At 36.3% G+C, this 18,386-nt stretch overlaps 3 protein-coding genes across 3 annotated transcripts; 1 reads left to right on the forward strand and 2 right to left on the reverse strand.

Annotated features, from left to right (window-relative positions):
- On the reverse strand, nucleotides 1-1,931 carry LOC106407358 (28 kDa heat- and acid-stable phosphoprotein). Its single transcript, XM_013848216.3, has 8 exons — nucleotides 1,660-1,931; nucleotides 1,298-1,338; nucleotides 1,163-1,231; nucleotides 988-1,074; nucleotides 825-859; nucleotides 644-729; nucleotides 483-548; nucleotides 1-223 (listed from the first exon to the last, which is right to left on the reverse strand). Exons 1-8 carry the CDS (start codon nucleotides 1,724-1,726, stop codon nucleotides 189-191), a joined length of 486 nt encoding a protein of 161 aa, XP_013703670.1. The 5' UTR covers nucleotides 1,727-1,931; the 3' UTR covers nucleotides 1-188.
- Nucleotides 1,932-5,459: 3,528 nt separating this feature from the next.
- On the forward strand, nucleotides 5,460-5,987 carry LOC125592538 (uncharacterized mitochondrial protein AtMg00300-like). Its single transcript, XM_048767762.1, has one exon. It carries the CDS (start codon nucleotides 5,460-5,462, stop codon nucleotides 5,985-5,987), a length of 528 nt encoding a protein of 175 aa, XP_048623719.1.
- Nucleotides 5,988-11,326: 5,339 nt separating this feature from the next.
- LOC106407016 (protein NRT1/ PTR FAMILY 5.2) lies at nucleotides 11,327-17,446 on the reverse strand. The gene is made up of 5 exons (XM_013847792.3): nucleotides 16,913-17,446; nucleotides 16,084-16,301; nucleotides 13,037-13,602; nucleotides 12,325-12,723; nucleotides 11,327-11,922 (listed from the first exon to the last, which is right to left on the reverse strand). The coding sequence occupies exons 1-5, from the start codon at nucleotides 17,025-17,027 to the stop codon at nucleotides 11,457-11,459; spliced, it is 1,764 nt and encodes a 587-aa protein (XP_013703246.1). The 5' UTR covers nucleotides 17,028-17,446; the 3' UTR covers nucleotides 11,327-11,456.
- Nucleotides 17,447-18,386: the final 940 nt, after the last annotated feature.

Consider the following 18,386-nt stretch of genomic DNA (forward strand, 5'->3'; position numbering starts at 1 on the left):
TTGTTTATGGTTTTTCAACCGGATTGCTAATAAGTAATAACTTTCAAATGTATAAAGATTCACACAATACTGAGTAAATAGACATTTTTTTCTGAATGAACAAAGTAAAGACGGCCATCCGAGGAGTCTCTTCTTCTTTCAAGTACTATAGTAGGCAGTTCTTTTTTTGTCTGAGGGTGACACTTGTCTCATTTGCGAGAATCGACTTTTTTCGCGTCTCTGGCTGCAATAAACAGAGACAACAAAAGATCAGAAACATGAGGAAAATATTCTATGTTTTTCAATTAAAATTAGTTGATAAAACAAAATTTAATTATTTTACAAGAGTCGGATCCGCATGCTCACACGAGTTTTGTTTTAAATTTTATTAGTAAATTTAAAAATTAAGTAGTTTTTATAAGAAGTGTAGTGAAGCCTTTAAAATAATATATATATATTCTGTTTTTTCAAACCAGAGCATCGCAAAAGGTGTGTGTTTTTACCTGCTTTTTCCTCTTCTCGCATCTTGGCGGCGCCTTCTCTCTGTTGGCGTATCAGAGCCAGACGATCTGCGCGCGCGCGCACACACACACGAGAGGTGTGAAAACCAATAAAAGCCTGTTTAGTAAAATAGAAAGAGAACAAGAGATTTATAGTTGTTTACCAAAATCCTTTCTTGCTTGTTCGGTTTTGCCTTGCTCCTGCAATCTCATGTATCGCTCATGAGCTCGTTGCTTCTCAAGCTCCTCCCTTCAAAAGACCATTTAAGACGTAACTGTGAGACGCTCCTTACCAAGAGACGTTGAATGATATAGATATTCGAATGTTCAGTATCAGAAGCGAACCTTTCACGCCTCGAGAGTTCAGTGGTTTTACTTGCCTAATCAACAAAATGGGAAGAACAGAGAGGAAACAAAAACACACACAAAACATATTTATATATATATATTACTTGGGAAATTCACAGAAACTGAATACACAGAGAGAGAGAGAGAGAGAGAGCTTTACATCAAGGTCTCTTGCTTTCAAAGTCTTTGGTTTTGCTCTGTTAGGGTTATCAACTTCGATCAGAGCTTCATGTCCTTTCTTCTTCACCTGATAATTATATGCCACCAAGCAAAAGATAATAGATGAACCGAGGGAGGCCACATAAACATAAAAAAGATTTTATGTTTTCACCCACACCAGATTCATCTTCGGATTCCTCCTCAGACTCCTCCTCTTCCACATCTTCTTCGTACTCCGCTTCTTTCTGAAAACGTTATACAAAATCATCCTCCCAAACACATCAACAATCGTATCGAAACAACAAAGGTACCTGCTTGAATGAACGAGGACGTGCAGCAGAAGTGCCAGCAACTACCAAAAAAAAAAAAAAAAAACCCACAGAGAGAAGATAAATCAAATATAAATCCATTCACATCAATCTTGAATACATATAACATACTAGAGCCTCAAAGAGCTGAATCAAGCCAAGAACAAACCTAATCCTATGAAACACGAAAAACTGATTCGAAGCTCAAAACGTAAACTTTTTGTGTACCCAAGGCTTATCTACCTCGTATAAATCAAAATCAACAATCAAAATAAAAACCCTAAAACTCTTGAAGACCCAATTGGGTATTCTGACTCTTGTACATGTATAGAAGAACAAATTAAACGATGGCGTTTAATCCTTACGTATCTCAGCTGCACTTGAGAATCGGCGTTGGCCTGTGGGTTTCCCTTTGAACTTGCCTCTTCCCATCGTGCGTTTCTCGAAAAGATATGAAATCGAAAACTGGAAACCAAGGAGTTCGATTCCTGACGCAGAGAATACGAATCGATTCGGAAGAGAGAAGAATTAGTGGAGGAGGGATCTCTCGTCTTCTCTTCTCTTGAGGTCGGTCACCGCTAGGAGACGACAACCCTAAAAGATTGAGTCTGTGTTTCAGTACGACTATGCTTTGATCCTCTGTATCAATGGTAAAACGACTGCGTTTAACTTCATGCAAGTTTTTAAGACTTCTTCTCCAATGAAACACTATTTTACTGTGGATTTGCTCCAATAATATACCTCTTACTTTATTATAGAGAAAATATAGAAGGGCAAATCTCCAAAATAGCACTTTTCTAAGTTTATATCACAAAAATAGCACCCAAAAACTAAAATGACCAAAATAACACATTTTTAAGTTTATCCTTTGAAAATTTTAATTTTGTTTATTTTTCAAAATTTGAAATCTTATCCCCAAAACCTCATTTCTCAACTCTAAACCCTAAACCCTAAACTCTAAACCCTAAACCCTAAACTCTAAACCCTAAACCCTAAACCATAAACCCTAAACTCTAAACCCTAAACCCTAAAATCTAAACCCTAAACCCTAAAATCTAAACCCTAAACCCTAAACTCTAAACCCTAAACCTTAAACCCTAAATTCTAAACCCCACCCTTTAACTCTAAACCTTAAGTTTGCGACTTTTGATAAAACATTAAATGTTATTTTTGTGACTTTTGACCTTGAGTGCTAGTTTGGGAACATAAACTTGATTTAGTGCTATTTTTGTCTTTTTCTCAATATAAAGAGATATTACCATTTTATTCTAAAATACGGAGGAAAAAATAGTGTTCCATTAGAAATGCTTTTAAACATATACTCTTTTCGTTTCAATATACTTGGTGTTTCAGAGAAGTTTTGTTGTTTCATAATAGATGAAGTTTGCACAAATATATGTAACTTTAACTTTATCAAAAATTGGATAACCAAATAGATTTTTATTATTTTTATTTATAATTAAATAAACTAATTTTATATTGTAATTTAGTGACACTTTTGATAAACAATAGTTTTTCTTAATATTTGTGCATTGGAGTAAAACATAAAGTAATAAAAAACGGAGGGAGTATATTTTATATCGACAATTCTCTTAAATAACATTTTTTAAGTTTTTGTCACAAAAATAGCCCTTAAAAATAAAATGACCAAAATAGCTCTTTTTTATTTTGAAAATTTTAATATTTTTTTTTTCTAATTTGAAACCTTATCCCTAAAACCACACTTCTTAACTCTAAACCCTGAGTCTAGATTAGTTAACCCTTGGGTAAAAATGTAGTTGTATCCTTTAATAAAACTTATTTTGGTCATTTTCGTTTTTGATAGCTATTTTTGTGAAAATAAACTAAAAATGACTATCCTAAAGAATTTCTCATTTTTTTATATTCTCAAATCGGATCAGTAACTATCTATTGTATTTGGTATCTCTGAATATGATACATTTACCAATTTTCAATCAACTATGATCCGTTTTTTTTCTCGGTCTAGATGTTAAAATTCATACCGATTTTTTCAGTTTACGTTGTTGTTGTCAAAGCAAAGCAACTTATTACATAAGAAAAGATGCCACATGCTGGCTAACTATAAGGTTCAACAAAGCATAAATAAATATGAGAGAGAGAGAGAGAGTTGAGACTTGAGGAAGGGAAGGACCGCAGTCTGTCGCGCATACTCCGGTCAATACAAGCAAAGAACCCTCCCTCTGATGTAGAAACGCCTTCGAAAATCCTAGCATTCTTCTCTCGCCATATATGCTAGATGATCACATGCACAACTGAAACACCACTGAAATGGAGCGCAAGGGGGCAGCGCGGTGTCCATTAAACCAAGCTAGAAACAAGGCAAAGTCAGCAGGAGGAACCCGAAGGAACCTAGACCAAATGTTCCTACAGAATTCACATTAGAAGAACAAGTGAGAGTGAGATTCAATTCCAGTTGAGCAATGAACACATTGGTCAGGGACATTAAGACCCCAAGCACGAAGCCTGTCTCTAGTTGCAAGTCTCGTTAGCCAAGTCGTCTAAGAAATGAATGAGCACCGAGGGATTTCCTGTTTGAACCACACAAGTTTACACCATGAGACCGTGCGCATTTTCTGTCTGACACACAACCACGTTGGTTTGGAGGAGAACTAATCCTTAAAGTGACCAGGAGAACTATACCACAAGAAAACTTCATCACCTGCATCATCAGTGGGACGCTGGATTGATGAGAGAGTAATATGTAGAGAGAGGATATTCTCTGATCTAGCACCTGGTAGACACCAACCAGTAGAGATAGCTGCATCAGCGACTTTAGTCTTCAAAGGCAGCCTGAGAAGAGAAGGAGAACGTTGTCCTAGAAAATTTTGATATGCCTTGAATCTAGATGTTACATCTAGGCGATGGATGTTACATCACGTACATCATACCGACTCGGTTGCATCAAGAGCGTTGCATCAAGTTATTATGGATGTTACATCTGATCGTGGGCTTAAGCCCATGAGTCCGTTTAGTCTAGGGTTTTAGATGTGAGATGTTACTATATATATCTTGTATTCGAAGTAACCATGAACTTTCACTCTGTAACTCAATATCGCCTCCAATAATAAAATCTCTCTTTGCCCGTGGACGTAGCCAAGTTGGTGAACCACGCTAAATCTCTGTGTCGTTGTTACATCATTTTATTCATCTGTTTCCGAATCTGTTTCTTCTCACAATTGTTACAACAAATTGGTATCAGAGCTTCGGGTTGTGATCTAGTGAGAAGATGTCTGGAATAAGAGCGAAGATCGACAAGTTTGATGGGAGAAATAGCTTCAGTCTTTGGCAGATTAAGATGCAGGCGTTGTTGAAGCAACAAGGCATCTGGGGACCATTGTTAGAGAAGAAATCTGAAGCAGCTGATTTGGAAACTCTAGAAGAGAAGGCGTTCTCAACAATTTTGTTGTGTCTAGCAGACGAGACCATCATTGAAGTGTTGGATGAGAAAACTGCTGCTAGTTTGTGGCAGAAGTTGGAGAGCTTGTGCATGACAAAATCTCTAACGAACAAGCTACTTCTGAAGCAACGCCTCTTTGCCTTGCGTATGCAAGAAGGTATTGAGCTTCGCGACCATCTTGACAAGTTAAATTCAATATTACTGGAGCTGCGTAACATCGATGTTAAGGTGGAGGATGAAGACGCTGCTATAATCATGTTGGTATCTTTGCCGAACTCTTTCGAGAACTTCGTGCAATCGTTCATTGTTGGCAAAGATACAGTGAGACTGGAAGAAGTTAGGTCGGCGCTTCAGAGTCGGGAATTACGCCATAAGGCATCCAACTCAGGGACAGACAGTCAAGCTTCGGGATTGTTTGTCAGTGGTGTGAAGGGACATGGGAACAAAAGGAAGTTGAAAGACAGAAAATCGTTTCCAAGAGGTCTTAAGCCAACTGATATTTGCAACTATTGCAAAGAGAAGGGACATTGGAAGTCAGACTGTTCCAAGAAGAAGAAAGAGCAATAGTTTGGATCTGCTGCAGTAGCTGAGGATGAAGCCAAGTCTGATAGTGACATCGCTCTTGTTGTGCACAGACACACACACTCTTCTGATGTGTGGGTTCTGGATACAGGAGCATCCTACCATATGACACCGAGGAGAGAGTGGTTTTCGAAGTACACAGAGGTACTTGACGGCAAGATTAATATGGCAAATGATTTTGTCTACAAGATTGCTGGGATCGGCTCAATCAAGCTCAGGACACATGATGGTAGATTCTGCACATTGAACGAGGTTAGGCATGTTCCATCAATGACGAAGAATTTGATATCCATGAGTCTTCTGGACAGTAGAGGGTTTAAATATTCGGGTGGTGATGGAGTTCTGAATGTCTGCAAGGGTTCTGATGTGATTCTGAAGGGTTTCATGAACGGTACTCTATATTTGCTGAAGGGTACTACCGTTACAGGTTCAGCAAATGTTGCATCACCAGAGATCTCAGAGGAAGATATGACTAAGCTGTGGCATATGAGGCTTGGACATATGAGTGAACGTGGGATGCAACTTCTGCCGAAGCAAGGTCTTCTTTGTGGTCACAAGACCAAGAGTCTAGAGTTCTGTGAGCACTGCGTATTTGGGAAGCTGCATCGAAAGAGCTTTCGCAAGGCAATTCATAGAACAAAAGGCACACTCGATTACATCCATTCAGACTGTTGGGGTCCATCCAGAGTATAGTCACTGAAAGGTCACAGATATTTTGTGTCTATGATTGATGATTATTCAAGGAAGACTTGGATAGTTTTTATGAAGCACAAAAGTGAAGCATTCAGTAGCTTCAAGGAGTGGAAAATATTGGTGGAGAATCAAACAGAGAAGAAGGTGAAGCTACTTCGTACTGATAACGGTCTGGAATTCTGCTCAGCAGAGTTCAATCAGTTTTGTAAGGATGCGGGGATTGCAAGGCATCTTACAGTCGGAGAAACACCACAACAAAATGGTGTAGTAGAACGAATGAACCAGACATTGCTAGAGAGAGCAAGGTGCATGCTCTCGAATGCTGGTCTGGAGAAGCGGTTTTGGGCTGAAGCAGTCAACACGGCTTGTTACTTGATAAATCTCGGTCCCCACACAGGCATCGAGTGCAGGATACCTTCTGAAGTGTGGTCAGGTAGATCTGCTGATTATTCACTTCTAAGAGTGTTCGGTTGCACTATTTACTATCATGTAAGTGAAGGTAAACTAGAGCCGAGAGCAAGGAAGGGAGTTTTTATGGGCTACGGCAATGGAGTCAAGGGATACAGGGTCTGGTCTCCATCAGAAAACCGAGTGGTTATAAGCAGGAATGTTGTTTTCGATAAAGCATCTATGGTTAGAAGCTCATGGTCCAGTTCTGAAGCAGAGAAAGGTAGCATTGATAAACAGGTGGAGCTGCGAGATGATCATGACGTGATCAATGTGCAGGAACACACAGAAAATCAAGAGGAGCGTGTAGAAGAAGTTCAGTTGGAGTCTATGGAGACTCAACCGCCTGATTCTACGAAGCGTAGCATCGCGAAGGATCGACCAAGAAGGGTTGATGTCAGGCCACCAGAGAGATATCGTTTTGATGATATGGTGGGTTATGCACTTCAGGTTGCAGGGGAAGTGGATACGTATGAACCATCCACTTACATGGAAGCTGATTCTTGTCCCGAGTATGAGAAATGGCATGCAGCAATTGGAAACGAAATGGAGTCTCATGAGAAGAATCATACATGGGATTTGGTCACATTACCACCAAGTAGAAGAGTTGTTACATGCAAGTGGATCTACAAGATTAAGGATGGAGCATCCCCGACAAAAGGAGTTAAGTATAAATCTCGGGTTGTTGCAAGAGGTTTTAGTCAGAGAGAGGGAGTAGACTACAATGATATATTGTCACTAGTGGCAGACATACTTCCATCAAAGTGTTGCTAGCGTTGGTAGCACGTCAGGACTTGGAGCTTGAGCAACTCGATGTGAAGACTGCGTTTCTTCATGGAGAGCTTGAGGAGGAGATGTACATGACTCAGCCGGATGGTTTCCGAGTTCCTGGAAAAGAAGATTATGTGTGTAAGCTTCGGAAGTCCCTTTATGGACTTAAGCAGTCTCCCAGACAATGGTACAAGAGATTCGACAGCTATATGATCAAGTTGTACTACATCAAAAGTACTTATGATTGTTGTGTCTACATGAGAAAATTGAAAGATGACACATTCATCTATTTGGTGCTCTACGTGGATGACATGCTGATAGCTGCAGAGAAGATGTGTGACATCAAGAAGCTGAAGGAGCTTCTGAGTTCTGAATTTGAGATGAAGGATTTGGGTGCAGCAAAGAAGATTCTAGGGATAGAGATCTTCAGAGATAGGGGGAAGAAGAAGTTGTTCTTGTCACAGAAGGCCTACATTAATAAGGTGTTCACAAGGTTCGAAATGTCTTCATGTAAACCTATTAGTACTCCGTGTGCATCAAATCTTCATCTTACCATGTATGAGGTTCAGTCTGAAGAAGAGACAGAGTATATGTCTCGAGTTCCTTATGCTAGCGCTGTAGGAAGCTTGATGTATGCAATGGTCTGCACAAGACCAGATCTGGCACATGCAGTCAGTGTAGTTAGCAGGTTTATGGGACAACCTGGGAAGGAGCATTGGGCAGCTGTGAAGCGGATTTTCCGGTATCTGAAGGGTACATCTGATGTTGGTCTCATCTATGGATGCGACAATCTGCGATTGGTAACAAGCTATTCCGATTCTGATTATGCTGGAGATGTGGACTGCAGAAGATCTATGACCGGTTATGTGTTCACCTTGAGCGGCTCTGTGGTTAGCTGGAAGGCGACTTTACAGTCTACAGTGACATTGTCTACTACTGAGGCAGAGTATATGGCGCTGACAGAAGTTGCGAAGGAAGGAATATGGCTTAGAGGATTGGTTAATGATCTCGATTTGCATCAAGATCAGACTACTGTGTATTGTGACAGTTTGAGCGCTATATGCTTAGCAAAGGATCAGGTTCATCATGAGAGAACGAAGCATATTGATGTGAGGTATCACTTCTTGAGAGATGAGAAGCGAATTGAAGTGAAGAAAGTAGGAACTGCAGATAATCCTGCTGACATGTTCACAAAGCCGGTTCCTCACAGGAAGTTTAAGCATTGCTTAGACTTGCTAAACATCTCAAACTGTTAGTATGGCCCTAAGGGGCATATGGCCGAAGGGGCATATGGCCGAAGGGGCATATGGCCGAAGGGGCATATGGCATAAGGGGCATCTAGTCCGCAAGGACATCTGGCCCGTTGGGGCATCTGGCCCGTCGGGGCATCTGGTCCGTAAGGACGTCTGGTCTATTGGGACATCTGGCTGATAACGAACGTCTGGCTCTAGTTGAGCATCTGGCCGTTAAATGGCTCATGGTTCGTCTAAGCAGCACATCTGGTCCGAAGGGACATCTGAGGCAAAGAGAGCGATGGTACATCTAGAGCAGAGAAGCGCATCTGGTACATTTGGCACTTGAAGGTGCATCTGGTACATCTGTTATTGAGAGGATTCAAGTCAAGGTGGAGTATTGTTGATATGCCTTGAATCTGGATGTTACATCTAGGCGATGGATATTACATCACGTACATCATACCGACTCGGTTGTATCAAGATCGTTGCATCAAGTTATTATGGATGTTACATCTGATCGTGGGCTTAAGCCCATGAGTCCGTTTAGTCTAGGGTTTTAGATGCGAGATGTTACTATATATATCTTGTATTCGAAGTAACCCTGAACTTGCACTCTGTAAACTCAATATCGCCTCCAATAATAAGATCTCTCTTTGCCGGACGTAGCCAAGTTGGTGAACCACATTAAATCTCTGTGTCGTTGTTACATCGTTTTTATTCATCTGATTCCGCATCTGTTTCTTCTCACAATTGTTACAACAGAAAATTTATCAATGGACCACATGATCTGTCCAAGAGTCGAACCAAAATGATGCTGATCTTCCATTACCTATTTTGCCTCTGGTTAGGTTTTTCAAATCCTCCTTTAGCCTCAGCATAGACCTGACTGTTGGCGAGAAGCGTTGAGCATCAGGAGTCATCCAATAGCTTCGCCTTTGGAAGAGATTGTTTTGTAGCCAAGCCAGCCATAAAGATCCATAGGCTGAGAAGAAATTCCAAACTCTCTTAAGCCGTAAAACATACTCAAACTCTTATAGGTGCCTAATACCGAGGCCAACTTCCATTTTCGGGCTGCATATATTTTCCCAAGAGACAGGTGCTCCTCTAGCTGATGTAACCGAGTTTTTCCACAAGAAGGCAGCACACAAACTATGATCCGATTTGAATAAACTATTTAGATAATCATTTTGGTATCAACCTCTCTTTTACTAACACTTATTACTTTGCCACTATAGTTTTCCTAATTTTTTTAAACAACGTGTAAAAGATAGATAAGAAAGACACAAAAACAATTACCTTGACTTGCATCCTCAAGTTCATCAGTGTCAGCAGGAATTCTGAAAACATTATGCTAGCCCATTTTTGAACCTATAACGTGGTAGAAACCTCTTAGTTTTCTAAAAAATTAAAATTTTCGCATAAATAGCTCAATAAGTCAATATTAGAAGCATTATTTGAACGATCACAACCAACATATCATTGTATGTGATGCAATGCGTAAAACAAGACTAACCTGCAATACACAGAGTGAACCACACCACAACATGAAATAACTTAATAACAAACACCCCACTCAGCAATATTCCCTATGTTTCATATTGTTTTATGTTTTACATCAATACGTACATATTAAAAACTGTTTTTCCCAAAATATCACTAAAAGTATATATAGTTTAAAACTATTTTATTTAATTATAAAAATTAATTGGTTATATAATTTTTGATAAATTAAATTTATTTAAATATGTGAAGATATATTTATATTGTGAAACAACAAAAAGTTCTAAAATCATAAATATTGAAATGGATTTATTTAAATATGTGAAGATATATTTATATTGTGAAACAACAAAAAGTTCTAAAATCATAAATATTGAAATGGAGGGAGCACCACTAATTAAGAAAGAAAAAAACTCATAAACTCCGATCCTTACTTACATTATATATCCACTTAATATTACCATTTTGCGAGGACTCTATGTAGTTTATTCATTTTTGTGTTGCTTGTTACGATCTTCTTGCAATGCATGCACGCATCTAAAATTTTATGCATTTAAATTCTTTAAAATATTATCAGAAGTCTTAACTTACTAAACAATGTTGTAATTAGTAATGAAGTATATATACTCAACTTTTCATTATGATCTTCTCACTCTTCTCATATGATATAGGTATATCTCAACCATGTAACAATAAATCTTCAAACCTTGCAAGTGTTACAGAGGCTTAAATGGATTTTAAGAGTTTGCATCAAAAGGTATAGGATTGAGAATTCACCTTATTATAAATGTTGTATCCTTTGGTAATATGAGGAAATTATTATCCTAGAAAATTCTCAGAATGATATTGTTGATGGTAATATGTTTACATAATATAAGAAATTTAGTTACTATAAAACCCTAGACTATAAAATGAACTTTTTGAGTTTTTCTTCTTCTTTGTCGTAGTTTGGTTTTCTGCTTTACATCTCTGATCAATCTTTTGGGTTCTGTTTTCTTGCAGAGCGAGGGGGGAAGATGAGTGTGGGAGGCTTAACAAGGGGAAAATGATGTTGAGCACGAACCGATTGTATATTCTTGGGGTCTTGGGTAGTCTCTTCTTTAGGATTCTCCTTTTCCTTGTAAACCGATTAGAGTGCGAGTGTAATCGGTGGTGAGTGATCTTCGTGTACAAACCCGTCGGAGGTGGTTTCCATGTCATCTATGGAATTGGGGACTAAAAGGTCCTAACCGGATGTACCAGTTTTAACACGGCTAACCGGGTAAACATATCGTGGTGTTCTTAGATTATTCAAAGGTTCATGGTTCTTAAGGTCTATCAATGGTGATCAAAGGGAGATTGATTCTCAACACCAATTCTGTTACTATCATTTATGAGCTGTATATATCGTCAATTATTTTTGAACTGTATATATAAAACTTTTAACACTAATGACAAATCTAAAGGTATTAAGTCTCAAACAAAGTTACACTGAAAGAAATCTATAAAAGAACTATATCATAACATTATTTTTAGACTACTCATTCTCTTTGACATCCTTTACCTTCATTTGCACCTCTTTCACATCAACTGAATCAGTAACCTCAGCCCTATAAACATAAAACCTAACGACGACCAAGAACAAGACGAAGTTAACCAAATTTAAAGCCGCAAAGAACAAGTAATAATAATCCAACCTAGACTCATTAAGATTGTTCAAAATCCATCCCCTTCCTCGCTTTTTCGTTATCTCAGAAACCGTTGACAGCAAGAAACTACTCATGAAATTCCCAACGGCTAAACTCGTTGTCGAATACGATGTTCCTAGACTTTTCATGCTCTCAGGAGCTTGGTCGTAGAAAAATTCGAGCTTTGCAACTTCTAAGAACGAATCAGCCATACCCATTAGCACAAACTGAGGAAGCAACGCAAAGATAGTCAAGGGTAGCTCTACTTTGGTTTGGTGTATGAGTCCATGTTCAGCAGCGACATTGAGTCTATACCTGTTACAAAAGTAAGTGCTAAGGAAAACTATAATGCAATACAAAATAAAACAGAACCATTATGTTACTAATGACATGTTTTTACTTATAATGGGATCATTCTAATTGTCAATTACGTTTAGAATGAAACTCATACACTATTCAGTCGTTCAATATTCTTAATGTTAATCCTATACATCTATAAGATGCATTGTATTAATATTTAGGGAAATTCTCGAAAACAGCACATTTTCAAGTTTTAGTTTCAACCTAGCACCACTAAATAAAATTTCCAAGAATAATACAAATTTCAATATGATAATGATATTTAATTCATCATAAATCTTGTAACTTGTAAGAACAAATTATTTTCAAAATTTTATATTACATTTTTGTTTAAAGATGAAAGCTCTCAGTGAATACCTCTCAGTGCCAGATGCGACGATCATGATGACGATGTGGAAGACGAGACCAATGCCCATTCGTTGAAGCAGAGTAACGCCTCTTGGATTTCCAGTGAATTTTCGAGTTAGCTTGACAAAGACTCGATCGTATATGACTATAGAGATGAGCATTGAGAGCGTGACGAAGCCGCCTAGACTCGCTGGTGGGATGCTGAAATTTCCAGTGATCTTTCGGTCTAAAGTGGTTCCTTGTTTGACAAATAAAGTGTTGATTTGAGCGATCATCATGCTTGGGACGAAGGTTATGAACAATACAGGTAACATTCTCAACATCTGTTTTGTTTCTTCAACTTCTGTGATAGTACACAGATTCCATTTATGGGTTGTTCCTGATTTGAGTGAAGCTCTGTCCAAGAATCTGCGCTTTGCAAAAGGGATATCAATTAAGATTATTATTTTTTGTTTCAAAAAAGAATGTCATTCTTTATTTGCAATGCGATTTTACATTACTCAATTTTAAAAAATTTGAATAATCAAAAATTTGTTATGTACTCATTTTTATTTAGGTAATTATAAATTGAATAAGGGTAATTAGTATATTTTTGCAATATTGTCAGTTGGCTTGAAATGTATTTAAATGACAGTACTATGTTAATATCGTAATTTTGATATGCTTTGAGATATAAGAGTTTTAAAAACCTAAATGACTAGTCTTCAAATATACACATTACCTTAGACTTGGAGTGGGCTGGATCGGAAAGGCGCCTTTACGCTCATATTCCAGTGAAGGCAGCTCGTGAAAGTGTGCGACGTCATGTGTCATCGGCTCTTTGGCTTTGCGAAGTGAAGCCACAATGACTCGAGCCATCTTCGTGAAAGGACTTCCCGTGGGGAGTTTATGACGATAAAACGGAGTCCCCATCAAGAAAATAGAAATGGATATAGCTAGACCTATTGTCGGAAGTCCATATCCCAAGGCCCAGCCCACGTTATCTTGAACATAAACAAGAACAGTGTTTGCGAAAAGTGTACCAAAGAAGATACTAAACATCCACCAATTGAAGAATGATAGTTTCTGAGTCTTCTCCTTTGGGTCGAATACGTCGAATTGATCGGCTCCTATGGTAGATATGTTCGGTTTTGTACCGCCTGTACCGATCGCTAATGTGTATAACGCTCCAAAGAAAACCGCTAACTGTAAAACCGAAGCCTTTTTGCAGTCTTCCGCATTAGCCGTTGAACATTCTGGTGGTTTAATTCCCGGTATGGATACTGATAATGTTAAGACCAACATCCCCTGTAATTGATAAATGACTAAACCGGTTATCTCGGAGTTGTGGTTTAACCGGATGAATTAGTCTTTCATAATCTTGTTCAAAAAATTTACTCTCACAACTTCTCTATAGATCAAGATATCACTTTTTTCAAGTAAAAGTATTTAGTGTTTGTGTTTACAAGTTTAAGATTATATTGTTACATGTTTTGATATTGTGGCATTTTTGTTGTTATTATAGAATATCGTCTATAAATAGTAAATGTAAACTAATGCAAATATATAACAACTAGGATATTAGACTATTAGTTACTCAGTTTCAGTGGTGGAACTAGGTGGAGAGTGGATAGGGCACCTGCCCCTCATGATTTTTTTTTTTTTGGATAATTTTGCTTAGAATTTTAATAATGTCCTGGATGAAAATTTGAATTTATAAATATTATTAATAGTGTGTAGTTTTGTCCGAGTAAAAATTCATCTTAGATCCGCCACCGCTCGGTTTTGTGCATCTGGTATATGTAGGAGTAATAGATAAGTCTTCGGAATATTTAATTCCATTTATAGTTTCTTGTTTTGGTCCCCAACTTTTCTAGTGTGTGGAAACACTTTGTAAAATTTTCGATCAAGACAAAAAAATTAAAGAGTACTAATGATTTTTCAAAGTCAATTGTTTCTTTATCTGTAAAAGTATCCCACGCTTCAGTCGGAAGATAAAAAGACGGATGTATACTCTAGTGTATACGAACAAAAAGTCTGAACTGGTATACTATTCTAACGTGGAATTTGGACTGGTCCTTGTCTTATCTTTTTTCTGTCTCGTTCACTCAGTTTTCAAAGTTAAATATCTGAAACTGAAATTGAATATTCAAGATCGAACAGTACAAAAATAAATAAATGGCTTCTGGCTAAGCAACGCCGCTTACTATAGAGAGCAAGCGGTGGGCTAGCAAGCGGTGGGCTAGCAAGCGGTGGGCTAGCAAGCGGTGGGCTAGCAACTACGTAATACTTGCTCCGTACTTACTACTTATTGATAGATCCGTAAATGGGGTAGTTGGTTTGACTAAATAGAATATCAAGTAATCTATTTAAGCAATTCGTAAATATAAAACAAATATCAAATATTAAAATAAAAGTAATTACTTAGCGTTGTTAGCATTGTTTGGGTTGTTGTTCATTTTTATAAACAAAAAAAAAATCATAGTAAAATAACTCATTTATATTTCCATTTCCATAAGTGAATCAAACATAAATGATATATTTATATAAACATTTTAGAATTTTCTCTTTCTTATATATTCAGTGTTCCGAATTAACTAAATTGTAAAAAAACAATTAAATTTTTTATAAATAATAAAGTTATTTAGCTTTGAATTCTAATAATTGTCAAATAACTTATCAATAATTATCAAGTAACAAGTAATAAAACAAAATAAATAACTTACAAATCCATTATTTTTAGTAAGTATTTGAAACTACAAATACTCATTTTTAACAAATCAAATACAAGTCCAAATTTGTAGTACTCATACAAGCCGAATACTAAGCATACCGAAAATACCAAATACTCGGTTTGTACCCACCTCTGAATTCTTTAGGTGCACATTCAAATCTAATAGTTCCAACTTTTCCTATTAATATATTTTTGGATAAGGATTAAATGTTATGGACCCTATGGTATTTCTTATTGGTATTGTATTTTGAGTTATTAGATGATATGTTATACTAAGACATTAGCTAGTATTTCTTAAGCAAAACAGATTTTTGAATATTTTAGTAACATCCTAAAATATTGTTATTTATAGTGTATATTATTTGCCATGTTGAGCCGGAGCTCTAGCTAAAACGTATAAAATAATATTGTAGCAAGTTCCCCTCGAAGTTATAACCTTGCGTTTGACACTCTAACTAGTTGCCATGAGGCCAATCACAATGCTTACTGATACTATTATTTTGATAACCATCTTGTGCCTCCGACACAAAAACAAAAATCAAGTTGCTGCATACTCCCTCCCTCCACCATTTTTTTCTTGTTACACAAAAAAATATCATTTTACAATTCCAATAAAAAATATACTTATTTTCAGCTAAAAATTAATTGCAAACTACATTGATTTTATAAATAATTTTATTTATCTCAAATACTATTGGTCAGAGAAATGTAATTAATAAAAACTTACATATATTTCAGCAACTTTTTTAATCTGTATCAAAAATATCATTATGAAACTTATTTAAAAACGGAGGGAGTATAACCTAGTAAAGAATACTATTATTTTATATGTGAGCTGGCATGCCGTTGATTTTACTTTTCAAAAATATGACAAATAATACTGTTGGCAAGAAAATCATATTCTTGAATCGTCACGTACGTGTTTAGGTTCCCACGCCTAGATTCACGTTTGTGAGCATACTTACCTAACTTGGTTCTCTAGTGATCACGACTTTGGCATCTAATAGTTAATGTTTGTATGTTTTGATTGGTTATAGATGAAGGTAGATACATACCGAAAAATAGATAGCGCAGGAAATGACGAAAGTGATATAGCGACCGAGATGAGCGTCTGCGACATAAGCACCTAAGATGGGAGTGAGCCAACTAGTCCCAACCCAGTTGGTCACATTGTTTGACGAGTTGACTGTTCCTTGGTGCAGTTTAGTAGTCATGTAGATCACTAGGTTGCTTGATATCCCGTAATAAGCCATACGTTCAAATACCTCGTACACTAAGCATAATACAACATTTCATTAGTTTATAGTGAAGGAATATCAAACATATTAACGACTAGTACTGAGATTGTAAGAAAAACTTTTCTGATGAAAAAAGTGTATGAAACTAATCTATAAATGATTTTCCTAATAACTTATATGTTATCATTGAGTGTAAAAAGGAAATTTTAAAACTATGAAATTATGAAACAATAGATATATGATAATATGAATTATCATTTTACTTTGACCATTAATTTTAAGCTTATCTTGTTAATTTTGAGTAAATCTATTTTCTAATTCCTAATACTGCTAGTGAGTTTCTAATGTTGCAGACCAACAGTCATATGGAAAATAAATAAGCTGGTGATATTTTATGACCTCAAATTTTATCACATGTACTTTCTAAATCGGATAAGATACGTCACATATCTTTACTTTCTCTCGTCACCATTGAAAAGTTTCCGAGACTCATGGCAGATTTTAAGATAATACTTATACCATCATCTCCAAAACATTGAAAATAAAAAATACTGTTAAAATAAACGCATAATCATGTGTGTTAATCTAATTTAATTGTATATATATTTGGAACAAAGATCATTAATAGAAATGAAAGAATAAATACCGACGACGAAGGAACAAGCTTTCCATCGACCCCTAATGGATCTTCGAACAGGGTTACCACGAAGGTCAACAGTTCCATCTTTTGTGTAATCATCTCCTACCTCTTCTACTGTCATTTCTCTCTCTCCTCTATATCTTTTCTCTCTCTCTATTTTTTTTCTTTGTTTGGTAGTTTCTGTGTATTCTAATAATGTGGATATTTGTGAGAAGAGAGTCGGCACTTTTGTCTCATATATATACAAAAGAGATGCTGGCTCATTTAGATAAAGAGAATCTTTTGACAGTACATAAAATAATTACTGACTGAAAACTAACTAAATTAATTATTGAAAATTTATATAAATAGTCCAATTAGGAGATGTTTTAGAAAATTCGACTATCTAACTACCTTGATTAGCAAATAACTATTATCTGCTAGCTCAGCACCATGACTTGTCTTCTCATAATACACCTCGCTTGATCATATGAAAAGATCTATGTACTGTTTAAAAATATGCAAAGAGAGTGAATGTTTCTACAATTAAAAAGATCCTGAGATTGAATGCTCGACATGTAATACTAGTCCAGAAATAAATATAAAACACTCGTCCATGGAGTCGTCACATAAAAGAAAAGTAAACTGTAGATTTAATATACAAAATTTTACTATAATAAGAAAATAAAGTATTAGGGAACGTGAAAGCTACTAAACTAAATATTTTGCATGCTTTGATAATAATAATGAAACGAAAATTTAGACCAAAAAAAATAATGAAACGAAAATAAGAATAAGTACGGTTTATTTTTTCTTATGAAGATGAACAACTCATGAACCTTTCAGGTTTAGCTGGTTGGTAAAGATCTCACGAGTGATACGCTGAACTCCTATTTTTCAATTTCCACTTGTAAACATTGATTTGGATTTAGTTTTAGTTCTAATATAATTACTCTTTGTCATTAAAATAATTCTGTAACTGGGTCATACAATAAGTTTCGTCGTAACGTGTGCAAATGATTCCAATAAACATTGCTTGAAGAAGCAAATTGATTTTGAGATCAATTATTTTATAGCAACTTACTATATAAATGACAAATGAGTTTGGGTTTTTAAAGTTTCTGCACTTCTTACAATTTTGCCTGCTCATTGCGAATCATGAATATTTTATTTTTAAATGTATTGCGAGTTATATTTGTTGATTTAAATACTAGCTGTCATTGTTATTGTTGAATATATGAAGCAAAGATATATTTTCACGCTTTCACACCAGCTGTTTTTTTTGTGAACGTTTAATTCCGTTACGATTAGTTCCTCTATAAATCTAGATAAAATGTCCAAAACTCTTTGTCAACAATGACGAAGAAAATCCTATGTTGATGCTCCTGATTCAAATTTCTAAAAACACAAGAATTATAAGAACATTTTTTCTTATTAGCTTTAGAAACTTACTGCAAGAAAACATAACATTAACGACGGCGAAATTCGTTGTAAATTCGTC

This window comes from Brassica napus, chromosome C9 (genome assembly GCF_020379485.1).
Source record: "Brassica napus cultivar Da-Ae chromosome C9, Da-Ae, whole genome shotgun sequence".
Taxonomy (NCBI): Eukaryota; Viridiplantae; Streptophyta; class Magnoliopsida; order Brassicales; family Brassicaceae; genus Brassica; species Brassica napus.

Excerpts from the sequence above, each read along its gene's own strand:
- LOC125592538 (XM_048767762.1), top strand. The coding sequence starts at position 5,460 with ATGGCAAATGATTTTGTCTACAAGATTGCTGGGATCGGCTCAATCAAG.
- LOC106407016 (XM_013847792.3), bottom strand. The coding sequence starts at position 17,027 with ATGACAGTAGAAGAGGTAGGAGATGATTACACAAAAGATGGAACTGTT. Across the intron at positions 13,603-16,083 it reads CCTGCGCTATCTATTTTTCG|GGGATGTTGGTCTTAACATT; the intron begins GTATGTATCTAC and ends TATCAATTACAG. Across the intron at positions 12,724-13,036 it reads CAGCCCACTCCAAGTCTAAG|ATTCTTGGACAGAGCTTCAC; the intron begins GTAATGTGTATA and ends TGCAAAGCGCAG.
- LOC106407358 (XM_013848216.3), bottom strand. The coding sequence starts at position 1,726 with ATGGGAAGAGGCAAGTTCAAAGGGAAACCCACAGGCCAACGCCGATTC. Across the intron at positions 1,232-1,297 it reads GTCCTCGTTCATTCAAGCAG|AAAGAAGCGGAGTACGAAGA; the intron begins GTACCTTTGTTG and ends TAACGTTTTCAG. Across the intron at positions 224-482 it reads GCGAGAAGAGGAAAAAGCAG|CCAGAGACGCGAAAAAAGTC; the intron begins GTAAAAACACAC and ends TGTTTATTGCAG.